Source organism: Nanorana parkeri, unplaced genomic scaffold, assembly GCF_000935625.1.
Source record: "Nanorana parkeri isolate BGI_ZX_2015 unplaced genomic scaffold, ASM93562v1 scaffold1012, whole genome shotgun sequence".
Lineage (NCBI taxonomy): Eukaryota > Metazoa > Chordata > Amphibia > Anura > Dicroglossidae > Nanorana > Nanorana parkeri.
Window position 1 is genome coordinate 28,085 of NW_017307280.1, and position 15,536 is coordinate 43,620.

Here is a 15,536-nt window from a genome sequence, read left to right on the forward strand (position 1 = left end):
AGGGAGAGCATACTTATTAGACATGTGCACAACAAAAACAAATTGTTTCCAGACGAAACAAATGAAAACTAAAAAGTTTTCATTAATTTCGTCAAAGGAAACACAAGCTCCGAACCGCTGAATCAACTGATTTTCGTTGTTTTGCAGGTTCGTCTGAATCCGAATGCACATGTCTAATAATTATAAAGTAAGTAAATGGTGAGGTGATGGGGTGGAGCTAGTATAATTAAAGTGGCACTATCGGCTAAATAAAAAAAAAAATGCCATATATGGTACAGTCTATCATTTGAATTAACACAGCAGTTTCTATTTAGTTTCATTATCCGTTTGGCTCTACTCTACTATTGCCAGCAGAGCCAATATTATTCCACTTACTTTAAGTGAAAAAGCTGTTCTGAAAAAAATTCTTAATTTACTCCTGAAAAATAGTGCCCTTCCTGTCTAGTCTCGATACTCCTGTGCCTTGAGCCTCATACGTGTATATACTGTATGAGGCGTGAGATGCACTACTACTACTGTAATGCACTATGGCATTGTTTTACTAAAGACATACAGGCTATTTACTTTGCAACTAAATCTTGACGTTTGCAAGTGAATTTTCCCTTAGCTTAGTAAATAAGGTGAAAATTCACTTCAAGGCAAATAGAAAGAATTGTTTTTTTTCTTGCACTATATTGGATGATGGAAGTCAGCAGAGCTTTACCCCATTAACTAAGCTATGGGAAAATTCCCTTGCAAAGTGAACATTTGTTTGCAAAGTGAACAGCCTATTTGCCTTCTGTAAATCAATTCCATTGCTTCTGACTGCTAATTTCTGGAGATTTGCAGTGATTATTTTGTGATACCACTGCTGTGTTTCACTGTTCTCCTTACTGGAGACAAAGCTGTGTCAGAGGACCTGAAGTACAAGGATCCCCCTGCTTCTGCTTTATTCATTCTGTGAATCTGTGCTTTCTCTACTTATTCTGCTGCTTCCTGATTATTCCTCCACCATTTAAAAAAATCACTTTTCATCAAGGGGACCACTGTGACATGAGGAAGCAAAGCCTAGCCTCTACCTCACAGAGACACACTGCAGAACAAGGCATGAAAAGTCAGTAATGGGGAAAATATAAGCTGCATGAAGCCTACAGGCAATATTGGTGACTAGTTCTTTGTCCTCTGCTTGACTTATTGGGCACAGCTTCCACAGGTCAGGTACTCTTTAAAAAAAAAACAGAAGCTGCGACTTTTGACTTCTCCCTGAAAAAAAATACTAGTTACTTGGCTGTTAGGCTCACCCTGTTTCTACATTCACTAATTTTCCCTATCTACATGCTTACTCCAGGTCAAAGACACAGAATGTGCAGACGTTAGATGGTCAATGTACCAAACAAGCAACATGGCAGTTTCACAAGGAATGCAAGAAAAACAGCCCCCATCATTCTCTCATGGCAGGTTTACTTTAAACAAGCATTATACTGATAACAGCAAGGAACCAATGGAAGTACAATACATTTGTAGAGTCTGATGTTTCTTGCTCAGTTACAACATTGGCTGTCTTCCATAAAAGTAATACAATAACATACATTACCCAACCCAATTATCTAGCATCTGCTTCGGAGTCATAGATGGGAAACTATGACAAAGATATCATGAAGGCTTTATTGCTATATTTTAACCCATTTTACTCTGTGGCTATTTATACAAGCCATACTAAAATAGATCTCTCTTTAAAGTCTGTTTTTAACCAGTTTCTAAGTTGGTGACTAGGCACTCTTAAATTAACCACTTGTCCTGCAAACTACTATAAATGGATGGCTCACTAATCTTTGTATCCCATCTGGGAGATTTCCCTTCCTGTCTCAGAGTCAAATCAAGAAGTAAAGAAATCTCTCCAAAGTGAGGAAAGTCCTCCCTTAGACATTTGGCACTGCAACAATTGTGCTCATTGGACAATTCAACATTTTAAATGTTCCCTCACTTTTAGTTCTGGTGAGATACACTTATAGTTGCCAAGTGTTCCAGATCTTGTGGGAGAGTCCCAAGATTTGGGTCACTGTCCTGCAGGACCCAGGGCACTCATTACTAGTGCAGGGTGGCAGTCGGGTTTTGGTTGCTGGAATGCTGTTTGCATTTAAGCACTTGGTACTGAAAGAACTTCGTTACTGTCAGATTGTGTGATCTTCGCCCGACAGTAGAGTTATTATCCCAGCCCGACCTGCTGAGGAGCAAGGCAGCAGTGCAGGGAAACTAATGTTCACCAATGAAAGGGGTGGGAGTATTAATCATCATTGCCACTGGCCACCAATTAAAATGGTGGGAGGTTTAATTATCACTTCCACTGATCACCAATAAAAGAGGTGGGGAGATTTATCATCACTGGCACTGAATACATATTAAAGGAAACTAATGATCACTGCAACTGACCACCAATAAAAGGGGTGGGGTGTTATTTATCACTGCCACTGACCACAAATGAAAGGGGTGGGAAGCTAATTGTTACTACCACTGACCACCAATTAAATGGGGGGCTTTAATATGACTGCCACTGACCATCAATGCTGGGGTTTATAGTTGCTCCTACTGATACTAATGTTGGGGATTACAATTACTGCCATTGACACCAGTGGGGCTTATTTTATTCCTTCTTCCCTTTCATTGTACCCCTAGGCCCTATATTGTTTGAGGACTAGTTCACACCAAATGCAGTTGTGATGCACTCTGTTCCGTTTGGCAGCTGCATTAAAATTGAGTCACAATGCTTTCCAATGGGATTTCTGGTGCTCTGTTCAAACCAGTGCAATCTGTTCTGATGCAGTCAGAAAAAAATACTGCTTGCCCCATTTTAGCTGCACCTGGTCACAACGGAACATATCAAAACGCATCACAAACGCATGCAAATGCACTAGAATGCACCCGAAAGCCCATTTTAAACTAAAAAATAAGTAAATAAAAAAAACTAGTCAATTGTGGTAAAAGCGTGGTAAAAGCGTGGCAAATTGCATTGCACTGCAGCTGTGCAGATGCACGCAGTTGTGGTGTGAACTAGCCCTAAAATAGAGCAAAGTAAAGAGGAAAAGTGCCAGACTACAAGCCATGCACAATGAAGAGGAACCACTTTATTGACCACAGCTTCTAGCACCTGGTATTTTTCTTCTCATCCCCTTTCAAGGTGTCCCTCCTAATTATTTTCAAATGTCATCAAATTTGGATGCACTGTAAGACCTCATTCACACTGCGCTAACTTGGGGCGCACACGTCCATGCAACGTGCACACCCATATTGGGCCGTTCCTTGGAGGAACAGGTGCTGTGTGTAGCAACCTATTCTTCCGTATGGGAGGACGTGGCCATACGCTGTCATATGCACGCCTGAAATGAACATCCATGCAGATCTGGGTGTCCATACTCGGATGCAGACAGGATGGAAATGCTAGAAATGCAATATTACCAGTTTAGGTCTAGGGATGATATATGAACTAGTATTCCTACTAAAGGAAGTTAGGAGTTATAAAGCTACACTTGTCTCATATGTTTGTTGTGATGGGGCAGTATTTTTACCCACCATAAGTTCATAGTAACGGAGGAAATTACGGTAATTACAGAAAGGGTTAGTGCTTTCTGGTATCAGTGTTCCAGCACATTCATAAAATGCCACCTAAATATACATATATGTTGAGAAGAGTAGTGTACTATGAGAGCCCCTGGCTGCCATTGTCAAGAAATGTAGGGTCAATACATTAATGTCAATGCCATAAAGTATGGCATTTTTACTTAAGCTGCAATCATGAGATCTGATGCTACCAATCATCTTCTGAAACTATTTGCTGACTTGTATCCCCTGTGTTTGACCTACTGTTGAGAAATGATACGAGTGAAGAGGAAAATAGATTTTTTATTTTAGAAGGATTTCTAAAATCGCATGGGGTGGGGGGTTCATTCATGCTTTTATTTATCCTCTCCCTAGTCTAAGACCAGGGCATATGATTTGATATTTACCTTTTACACTATATGCAGGTGAAATATGGGTCTGCAGTAAATTAATGAGATTTTGTGGTTTATTTACTAAAGGCAAATAGGCTTTTCCCTTTGCAAGGAAAGTGTCTACAGTGAAGCTCTGCTGACTGCAATCATTCAATCGCGCAAGCAGGCGATTGGTTATTCTTTGCTAAATATATTTTCACATCATTCACTAAGCTAAGGGAATATTGCCTTGCAAAGTGAAAAATCCCTTGCAAAGTGAACAGCCTATTTGCTTTTCATAAATTATTGCCATAGTAGTTCTTTAAAGTCAGACTTCAAAGATAAAGCAAATAACATGTTTATAAGTTGAGGAGTTACTACAAAGCTGGATGAAAATTGGCTTGTTTGAGTGTTGAGGACTGATAAACTGGAAATCCTCTTTAGCACCTTCTTAAAGTGTGCAATGTGATAGTTATATATACTTAAAATGGTAAATATCCTAACAAAAAAATTATATAAACTTTAACATGTAAATGGAATGTCAAAAGCCATTTTTATCCTTAAATTCATAGCTTTAATTAAAATAATACCTGGTGATCCGCAATGAAGGTCCTTCTTCATGCAATTACTGTTGTAGGGTGACAATACTCTGTTATCTTGTCCCCCAACTGTGCTATTTCATTTGTCACCTTGTTAAATGGGCTTCAGATGGAGACTACAGGTGCAATTTTAACACACATTATGCAGGCATGATCCATTGATGTCACCAACAGGAAACTCATCCTGAGAAATGCCGTGCAGCAATAGCTAAAGTGTATAAATGTAGGCAGGACATTGTTGCATCTCAGTGCTGCTGATTTCATGCAGCAAACGATGAAAAAAGTTAAAAATATTTGAAAAAAATATAATTCAGTTAGGATTTACATCTATTTTAATGTTTCTTACAATATCATAAACATGAAGAATTATGTACTAATTGAGTCTTAGATATTAAAAATGATCATGGCTTTATGGAAAAAAACAGAGCTTACAGCACCAGGTGTAAATTTATACTTTTTTTGCATACATTTTGATTTTTACCTGCTACAATTTAGTTACCATAACCTGAAAATCAATGCATGCTTGATAAATGCATATTTAATGTATTCCCACATATTAACATTGCCTTTTTTGCTCAGTAATTTTAAGCCTAAAGCAATCTGGATAATGCATACATTTCTGAATAGTCATTAGGCTAAAACCCCTCTTTAAAAAGCTGTAAGCAATGCAATAAATAACACAAAAATAGAACAGACGTTGCAGAATTGTGTATACTTGATGGCATTTCCTATATGCGGAATGTTTTGTATAATGTGATATATGCATTGAGGCAAATGCATTGAACAGATGAGCATTATTAATATACTGTAAGCACATTCCACTTTCTACTAATTAAACATTCTGACTTTAAAGCAATTTAGTGAATAATTTTAAATAGGCTATACTCACTGGAAATATTAAAGTGACATTAACCCTTTCGCTGCCAAGCCCTCCGGAACATTTTTCAAATCAGCTGGCCAAGCCATTTTTGAATTTTCTGCAATTTTTTCATATTGATTTGATTTTCAACTGCTGCGTTGCTAGCGTTTGTAAAAGACCCCCCAAACCATATATTTTCTGAAAGCGCAGGCCCGGGAGAATAAAAAGATGGTGATACTAAATAATTAATGATGTTTCTTAATCCGATCATCTTCTTCTTTCTTGTCCTTTTCATCTGTCCCTCCAGTGCTGCGGCGGGTCTCCGATCCAGCACTGACTCCTCTGGGCTTGCTGGCACTTCCTGTCCCACGGTGTCTGCATGCAGGTGCACGCGTCCATAGACTTGTGTCTCTCCTCGCGTCTCGACCGAAAATGTGGTCTGTGCATGCGCCCGCCCCAAGATGCTTTGCGGCCGCCCGAGAATTTTCACATTTTCGGACGGGAGCGCGCGGGGAAGACACGGGTACGTATTAATCCTTTTAAACGCATTTTTTTTGTTTACACTTTTTGCATGTATCTAGTGCTTGCTAGGAGTAGATATATGCAAAAAAGCTGAGGCTTTAACTATCCTTTAAATATAGCTAATTCAACAGGAAAATTCAATATATGGTGAAAAGTATGTAGATACCCAACCAAATTATGGAGTTGAGGTGTTACCAGTGAAGGGTACTGTTAATTCTACAGCATTCATTCAACAGGAATGTGCATACTGCATGTGTAAATGGTGAAGCAAATGCATTACTTACAGGTTATATTTTGAGTAGAAAACCTCATCTCTACACACTAATAAGATATATTACTATCAATGTTTATACTGTGGATAGGGGGAAAGTATGCAGTCATTTTCAGGTTGTTTGGGAAAATCTTGGGACTCTGTGGCCATAGGAGTAAAAGGGGACCTTGGGGTATATTTCATATTATATGCTTTTTTAGACCCGTTTTTATGTATTCCTTGATGCAAGCAATAAAATAGTTTGTATTTATTATGGTGTGTGTTATATATAGTGGTCTCCATTAATTACACTATATAGACAAGGAATGGGGTGTTGAGTTCAAATGCAGGTTTAGTTTTACATATACAAACATTGTAGTTATATACCAGAGACTCCACCCTATATTAGGATACTTATATTGGTTAAAGGCTTAGGGGGTGTTTTACTAACCTAAACACATGCACGCACTAGGTGTGAGTGATTTTTACACAGCAAAACTTATTTATCAACCAAAAAGTCTCTAAAAGCATATTTACACTAATGCCATATATGGAAAAATCATGCACATGATGCATATATAATGCTGCTTCACAGTTTAGACAAAAATTGTTAGCTCATGCATTTACATTCCTGCATTCATCAACGCAAGCAACACAATGTAGAGCTAATTTACACAACATCACCTTGCAATTCATGCAGGGCTTTGCACAACACACCTGCTGGCTGTGTACACACTACAAAGGTGTCTAGATTCCACCAATAGATCATGCTGGGAGGGAACACACTACAGAGGTGTATACTTGTTCGTGGCGTGTTTATAAGGTTAGTAAATCAACCCTTAAGAGTCCAACTCTTTATTCTGTTGGTGGGATAGGCTATTATTGGGGCAAAGAAGGAACTGACTCCATATTAATACTCATGGTTTTAGAATAGAATGTCCAACAAGCTAATATAAGTGTGAGGATTAACGGGTCTATTCACTAAGCTGCCTAGGGCAGCCGAGTGAACAACCGACCCCAAGTGAAGTGAGCCGAACACTGTTCGGCTATTCACTTCAGGCTGGTACGGCTGATTTCAGCCGTACATCGGCTTGCTTCACATGGACTCGGGTCGGCCAAACATGCTCGGCATGTTCGGCCGACCCGAAGTGCAGAAGGAGTTCGGCTCAGCCGATCTAACATCTAGGCTCAGCCGAGCCATTGCATATGCGTTCGGCTCGACTGAGCCGCTCAGCCACGTTCGGGAGCTGTACGGGCTATTGTGAATAGCCCGTACAGCACCCCTTGGGTTCTACTGAATCGAAGGGGTCCGGGGGGCGAAGCTAGCCGAAGGATCGGCCGAAGCTACGGCTAGATCCTTCGGCAGCTTCGTGAATAGACCCCTAAGTGTTCCTTTGAAAAAATGGCCATATAGTGCACAACCAATACGTGCAATTCTAATGGATATAAAACAAGTGCCGCAAAGCTCAGTGCACCTACTTGAAATCATATTTCCTGTAAGAAATAAAATTCCTCTATGTTCTCCTATCAAGACCCCCCAAGAAGAGTTGATAAAATATTTCAGGGGGTTTTTAATTTTTCTTTGTCACCCAAATATTGAACTATTAGAAAATCAATTTAGAGATTCATGTGGATTTATAACAGTAAATGCTTTCTTTTAAATACACTTCCAAAGGAATGTAATACTTTTAAGATAAAATGTTTCAAAATGCTAATCATATGCAAACCATGAACAAAACATTACAAAAAAATTCACTTCAAAGCTTTTTTCTTCCATTAGCATCAAAAGTAATTAGCATGTTTTTAGGAATAAGATGTGCATATATTTATGCTTTAGTTAAATGTATTAAATATTTCCACTTGTTTGTTGCCCTGGTTGATCTCTGCCTAGGAAATGTATTGACTTACTCACTTGGCTTAGTTGCTTACTCATATACTAATCATTTTTTTCTACTTCTAATACACTGTCATTAAATATTAACATCAGCGTTCATTAATTTTAACATTTCTTTAAACTGTAGATTCTGTCTTAGAAACTTCATTGTTTAATTTGATCTCAATGAGTTGATTCTGCTGTGTAATTTTCCTATTTAATTAAAACAATTGTGCCACTTATGTATTTCTAAGATGTGCCCAGATGCACTTAACCTAATATGCACAGTTGCTTAATTCTTTTATAAAAGATGTTCTTCCTTAAATGTACATTCAAGCATTAGACCTACAGATGTTCTTCCATGAATGTACATTTGTATATAATACTTCCCCATCCAATGACCATAATGTTTGAATGAAAACCAAGACATCTATAGGATTAAAGCCTGTTTTGGAAACTTGCATCAGATGAAAGCTAAATCAGGTGGATTGGAATGGTTTAGATGAACTCTATCTTAGAAGTGGGAAACAAAATTATATGTAGAAAAAAAATTACAAAATGACCAAATGCTCTCATGTCAATAGCCAGCTTTAGCTGGAGGTGAGAAAACCAATAGGAAAAAAAGGTGATTTATCTTGCCTTACCTGATTTGGTATACCCACTGGCTTAGCACAAATTATGTTATAAGGTTATGACACAACTAATCAGATATATGCACCTTTACAAGCCTTCTATGGCTAAGGAGTCCAGCAAGGATGCAGCAAATCCAGCACACTCCATACAGCAATAGACCATATCCAGGGATGCTATGGTAAAACAATTGATGTGCCATCACAGCAGACATCAAAGATGTCACCAGAACACCATACTGAAAGGTAAAGGTAGGATTTTTTTTATACCGACATTTCCAGGCTGCTGCGGGCCGCTTTGGGTGCGCTTTGCATAAATGCTTTGCCCTCCAATGACAACTTATCACTGCACTAAAACTACCTTACAAAGCATATTTATTTATATATAAAAAATATTGCTCACCCAGTGTTTGGTTCTGTATGTTCAGGTAAATGCTGTTCTATACAATGTAATTTAAAAAAAAAAATGTAAATGTTGACAGCAAACTTATGGCCAAGTAGGATGGTTTACCTTTATTATCAACACCTGATAATTGTTAGTATTGTAATAAGAAAAACAGGAGGCTCAATGCCCTTTAGATACAGAAGGGTTTTAGAAATTATCTCACCAAAAATGAAGGCTATATTTAAAATTGAGGCAGTGATTTGACTTCAAGCTCTGTGAAGACATCCACGAAAAACCATGGGCCAAATTTAAGAGAAGGAAATTAGATTTTTTTCCATGCATTTTGGATGCAAACAAGGCACAGAACACCCCAAGTTGCCATGTTGCAAGGCAGTGACATTTACATTTTTAATCAGGTTATAAAAAAACACCAGCTACAAACTGATATAGAAGAGTGATCATTTTGAATACCGTTATATAACAAAAGGCTTGTTTATCAATGATATAAGCTTAATAATTTTTTGTGCATGCAGAGTTTTCTGGGTGTTTTATACTAGGTATACTGAATATGATAATGTGGCTTATAGAACGTAAAACGTGTTTACTGCTTTGCTGTACTGGTTGGTACTTGCGCTTTGTTTTTAAAGGACAACTTCACTTTTGGTGAAGCTGTATTTAAATTACCCTCATCCCATGAGTCCAGCCCACTCAATGATTGACTACTGGATTGGTGCTAAAGGTAGGTATCTGTGCAATTCATTCTCATGGATAGGCATACTCATAGTGACCTCCAGCAGTCCAGTGCAGTAATGGTATCCTATATGAATAAATGAGGGTACAACATGCATGTGCATTGTGAAGAACTGGCTAGAGGTTTTCTTTTCAAAGCTGTGTGACACTGGGCCTGCTTTGCAGGGCCACACAGCAAACATTGCTGGAGTTTGCTGTGGATAAGTATATTACTATGAGGCCTACACCATAGGTAAAAATGTTGTTTGAACTTTATAGAACTTATAACTGAACTCTGCAGCAAACCAAAGAATTGTCTATTCACAACCCATCAGGGTCCCTGCACATCATCATAAACCCCAACTCCCTCCCACATTATTGTGCATGCACCTCTTCTTTTTGGTTTACGCCACTGCGTAAAGCAGGGGTCTCAAACCTGCGGCCCTCCAGCTGTGGTGGAACTACAGATCCCATGAGGCATTGCAAGATTCTCACAGCCACAGACATAACTCCCGAAGAGAGATGCATCATGGGATTTGTAGTTTCACCACAGCTGGATGGCCGGAGGTTTGAGACCCCTGGCGTAAAGGCTTTAACTTCATGCTCACTGTGTTAGGATACATAACAACTAAGCTAGCTCCTTCTGCAGTTAAAATCACAATATAAAATGTAAGTTGTTTTTATAGTGTTTGAAAAAATGCAATTCCAGTTGCAACACCAGCCGTACAGTGCTGTTTGTACAAAACACTTCTGTTGTGTATGCCTAAAAGAAAAATAATGGATACAGGATATGAGGAAAACATGTGGAATATATTATCAAGCAGGGCAAGTTCATTTAAATTGGTTAATAATGCTGTCTTCCACGGTGCCCATTATAAACGCTAATGTACTAGGGATTAAGAAATACATTATGCTTTATCAGTGGATGCACTGCACAAAGTACTTAATCCAGTGTTAAATCCTCATTGTCAATCTACTGTCTGTATACAAACAGTAATTCTTTGCTTAATTCTTTCCCCTCCCCATATAACTAATTATGTCTGACAATTCTTAGCTACAAAGAAAATATGAACATAGAAAGACACTCAGACGGCATTACATGGCTTTATTTATTTCTTATTTTCTTCAAAATTAACTGTTTTGATATTTCAACATTTGCAAGAGCCAAATGCACAAGCATATTACATAATTTATTAGATACAATTCTGAAAGGCAACTTTAATTTGAAAATGGTTTGTGTGAACATTTGTAATTAAAAATCACTATCTCTTATTTTATCATTTCCATAACATGACTAGATTTCAAATAATGTATCATAATAACACAGTAAGTCATCAGTGGTATAAGTAATATTTGTCTCATTGTTGAACTAATCACCTCAGCACACTGGATTTACAGATAAGGGAAGGCCCCTCTTTGGTTCATAAGGTGTTGTCCTAGCAACCATCGTGATGCAGTCGATAATAGGGCATACACTGTAGCACAGAGTACAACCAGTACAGCTGTCATTGACAGTGGGAAGGTGGGTCACAGGATCAAACTCGATAGCCTGTAAATAGAAATAAATGGTTTGGATGTCACTTTAATGAAGGTCAACAGTGCCCCAGATTAAGAGTCAACATTTTCTTTGCAAAGCCTGTTGGAGACCTATGCACAAATCAACAATGTTGCCATGACAACAATCCATGGTGGAAGAAAAAAATAAAACACTTAAAGAGAAACATTACTGTTCTACATATTATAACTAGTAAAAAATGTGCATTATAGTATTGCAGCTATAAATTAGAATGCACTACAGAAGTTTGCTTAGTATTAAGAAGGATGGTGAACAGGAATATCAGCTTCCATGCTCACTGTACTGCTTTCCCATTATGTTTACCAGCAGTAGTGATGGACAAATTTCCCCAGGTTTGATTTGCCAAGGGTTTGGCAAATCTTGTTTGAAATTCGGCAAACCCGTTGAGTTCTAGGGGGGGGAAATCTTACTTTTAAACTCTGGTCATTTTTAGGGCTAAGAGGTGAACTACTGTAAAAAAAGAAAGGCAAAGGTATGTGGGCACTGCCATAGGGGACAGGTACCAATGCAAGTACCATACAGCGGGAAAGGGTATTTTTATGAAGTTTCAATGGCAAAATCAAAAATAGATCAATCCTTCAAATGCCTTTGCCTTAAAGCTGTGTGTGGTGTTACAGGACAGTAGGATTTTAATGGACAGTGCATTATTGGCTGTGGTATGGTTTTTATTTCTACATACAGCAATAGCACCAATTGTGATCAATTGAAGGCTTTTGTTCAGGTAGCTTTAGCAAGAATGCACACTTTTTCAAGTGGTAATAGGAATGATGAATCTGCACAAGAAAGCTCACACAAGATATGAAAAAAAAACTAAACTATTAACACCTGAATTAAAAGTCAATTTTTAAGGGAAGCCTTTGCTATGGTCAGTACAGCAGTACAGCAGACCTCAAATCAACCACAAAATAAATGAAAGACAAAAAGCCCACAATAATAAAAGCAAAAAAGGAGCAAAGGGATTGATTACCCAAAGAGTTACAATTAAAGTACAGTTTCTAAACTGACCCCAATCTCTCCCTAGCTTTTAATTCACAACAGCTTGAAATCCACTGACACTATGGGTACTAAGTGCCTCCCCTTTTATAGCAAGGGTGCTGGCTTATCCAAAATCCCCTTTATTGGCCCAGTTAAGGCTGCTGGGCATAGTTCAAAGGCTATACAATGCATTGGTTTAAAAAAAATCTCCCTGACTTATCTGCACCAACTTTCTTGAGGGCAATTATCAAACCCGCAGGATTTACCTCAAACCCATGGTAATGGCAAGCCAGAACCTCATCCATAACCAGTAGTGTTGCTCAAAGTGTATTACATATTGGTATATACTGGAAGGGGCTACAAATAATTCACAACACACCTGGACCCTAAATAAATACAGTATAGAGTTTAACATTTCTGCCTTGTCATACAAATGCATATTTGTGACACTTGGTCAATTTGGTGGGAACCTATACAGCTATGGGTTGGTGTTCTTGGTTGTGGGAGGGAAGATACCCAGAAAATAAATATATTTAAACCTCAGGGGGAATGCACACACCATATTTTTATGGGTAAGATGTACATTGCTAAAATTATCTCTGTTTATACCTACTGTGTGCACAACATTACTGTCCAAGGAATTGAAGAAGAGGCATTGTCACATGATTAATTCAACCAACTTTGCATTGTTCAAAGCCCACTTTTTGAGCAAGACAATTGGATGTAATTCACTTAGCACTTTTCTCCCTTGACAGTAATGATGCTTTACAGTTTATTAGTTCAAATATAGTGGAGAGGTGATGCTATCTCATAGGAAGCTGAGGAAGTTTTAACCCTTTTGCTGCCAAGAGCTTTTCTGCATTTTTTGCACACGTTATAATTCACATTTTAGGCCTAAAAATTACTTAAAACCCCCAAAACATTATATATATATTCTAAAAGCAAAGACGCTGTAAAATAAAATTTTGCAGTTACAAATATTCACGTTGCAAGATATTAACGCAACTCTAAATCAAGTCCAAAAATGTTGTAAAAAATACACTTAAGTTAATGTTAATGTCCAATATAATACCCATTTTTTTGGAAAGTAGAAAAGATGTAGTTACGACAAATAAATAGATACCTAACATGCCCAGGTTAAAAACTGCATGCGTCTGTGAAACAGCAACAAAATGTGATACCCCAAATTGTCCATAGGTGATGCTTTAAAAGCCTGTACAGGTAATCAGCTTAGAGATATCCATGAATATTGGCCCTAGAATTATTGTTCTCACGTGGTATTACCGAACATGTGTAGCGTGATTGTTGTTTTCGTACATAGGTGCACCTGACACGTGTTTACAGTAATAGGCACACACATGCTGGGCACTTTTTAAAAATTTTTTTTTAACTTTACTTTATTGCTATCACATAGGGGGCTCACAATCAAGTGCTAGTGCATCGTGATGAAACATAATAATAAGCCACTTGTTTAGTCAAGTCATAATAACAAATCATGCTATATGAGGGTTTTAGTACTGTGTCAGTAAAATGCTTATGTCAGAAACTGTATCTGAACCCAGGGCCTCTGCTGTAGCTGGCAGTGGTTCTACCTGCTAAGCCACCTTAGAACCTTGGATAGCTTCTTGCCTGATCTCCTGTGTTATCCTCAGTTAAACCTAGATTCTGCTGAACTCCTTGCTCATCCCTTGAACCCCTTATTTAAGCCATGCCTCTGCACTTCCTGTTTGCCAGATTATTGTGCTCCTGCCAATATCTTGCTTCCTTGCTTCTTCTATGATACAATCCACTCATACTGCTACCTGGGTACCGACCTTTGCCTGCTGTTTCAGCTACTGGACTCCGAGCCTGATCCAGATCGTGACAGTTTAGCTCATATCAAACTTTGACATTGATTTTATCATCTGGAACAATTTTTTATACCTGGTAACCAGAGTCGTTGCAGGTCATGTAGCATTTTCCACAATTAATACACATTTCCTCATCAATAAGAGCAACAACTTGTTCCCTTATGTTCAGTTCACCATATGATCCAATGTACTGCAGTGCTCTGCCAATTACATCCTAGAAAAACAAAATACAATACAGAATTAATTTGCTTTACTTTGCTTCATATTAACATATGCTTTGTTCACATGTTCTGTCTGCTCAGATTTGCTAAGGGTAAAGCTGGTTACACACAGTTATACTTTTTAAAATATGACAGATTCCTCCATCCATGCAAAACAGCGACGTTCCAACATGTTTATTTAGCAAAAGTCAGTCTTATGATTGCCTTTTGTTAAGAACATAGAGTAACCAACAGATCGCATTTCAGTTGATTTCTGCTGAAGCTAAATTTGCTCCATCTGTACCCAGCATTAGTCATTTACACTGTTATAATTTACTACCTTTCATCCCACTTTTAAATTTTTTTTTTACTTTGCCTTATCTTTGGACCGGTTGCTATACAGTATATGAGGGTAGCTTTTATGACTGCAGTACAGGCTGCTGGACATCATGCTAAATTTCTAGCCACATTTTAGGTCTGAAGATTACTTAAACTCCCCCAGAATTATATATTTTCTGGGAAAAAAGACTTTGCAAAATAAAATGGTGACATGTTGCAATGGTTGCAATTTTTTTATGTAACAGAATATTAGCACAATTTTAAATTAATTTTTGTGTAAATAAACACAATAAAATACCCATTGTGTGGTAAAATATAAAAGTTGAGGCTACACTGAGTAAAAAGATACCAAACATGTCAAGCTCGACAATTGCATGTGCCTGTGAAATGGCAAAATGCTATGATACCCAATGAGCAATCACATTAGTAGTGACAGGTTCTCTTTAAAGAGACATTAGGGTCTCCTAATGGCACTTCTGTACTCCAATGAAGCTGATCAAGCACAAAAACTGTAGGTATTGAAATCCTCATCACTGGCAGATTCACACACCAGCAGTGGGATCAGCAAATCGATGTTCACTTGTCTCCCACTGCTCTAGCTGCTAATATCTGCCATGGCTATCCTGGGCCTGCAGGAGGAGCAGCAGAGGTGTGTGGGGGGGTGGCATCTGTTACCCTTAGGCAGACTGTAAAAGTGATTGGTTGGCTTTACAGCTGCCTGAATCACTTCCACTGTAAAGCCTACAGTTGGCTTTACACATGTAAGTAAAGAACAGCAAAAGGGTTAAAAGGGATGTTTTTTTATG

At 38.2% G+C, this 15,536-nt stretch overlaps 1 protein-coding gene across 1 annotated transcript in view; it reads right to left on the bottom strand.

The window, feature by feature from the left end:
• Positions 1-11,062: 11,062 nt before the first annotated feature.
• DPYD (dihydropyrimidine dehydrogenase) overlaps positions 11,063-15,536 on the bottom strand; it is a 582,181-nt gene continuing 577,707 nt past the window's right edge. The window contains exons 19-20 of the mRNA XM_018567128.1: positions 14,265-14,405; positions 11,063-11,339 (exon numbers count right to left, since the gene is read on the bottom strand). Coding sequence (XP_018422630.1) covers positions 11,169-11,339; positions 14,265-14,405 — 312 coding nt within the window. The 3' untranslated portion in view covers positions 11,063-11,168. The remainder of the gene's footprint in view (positions 11,340-14,264; positions 14,406-15,536) is intronic.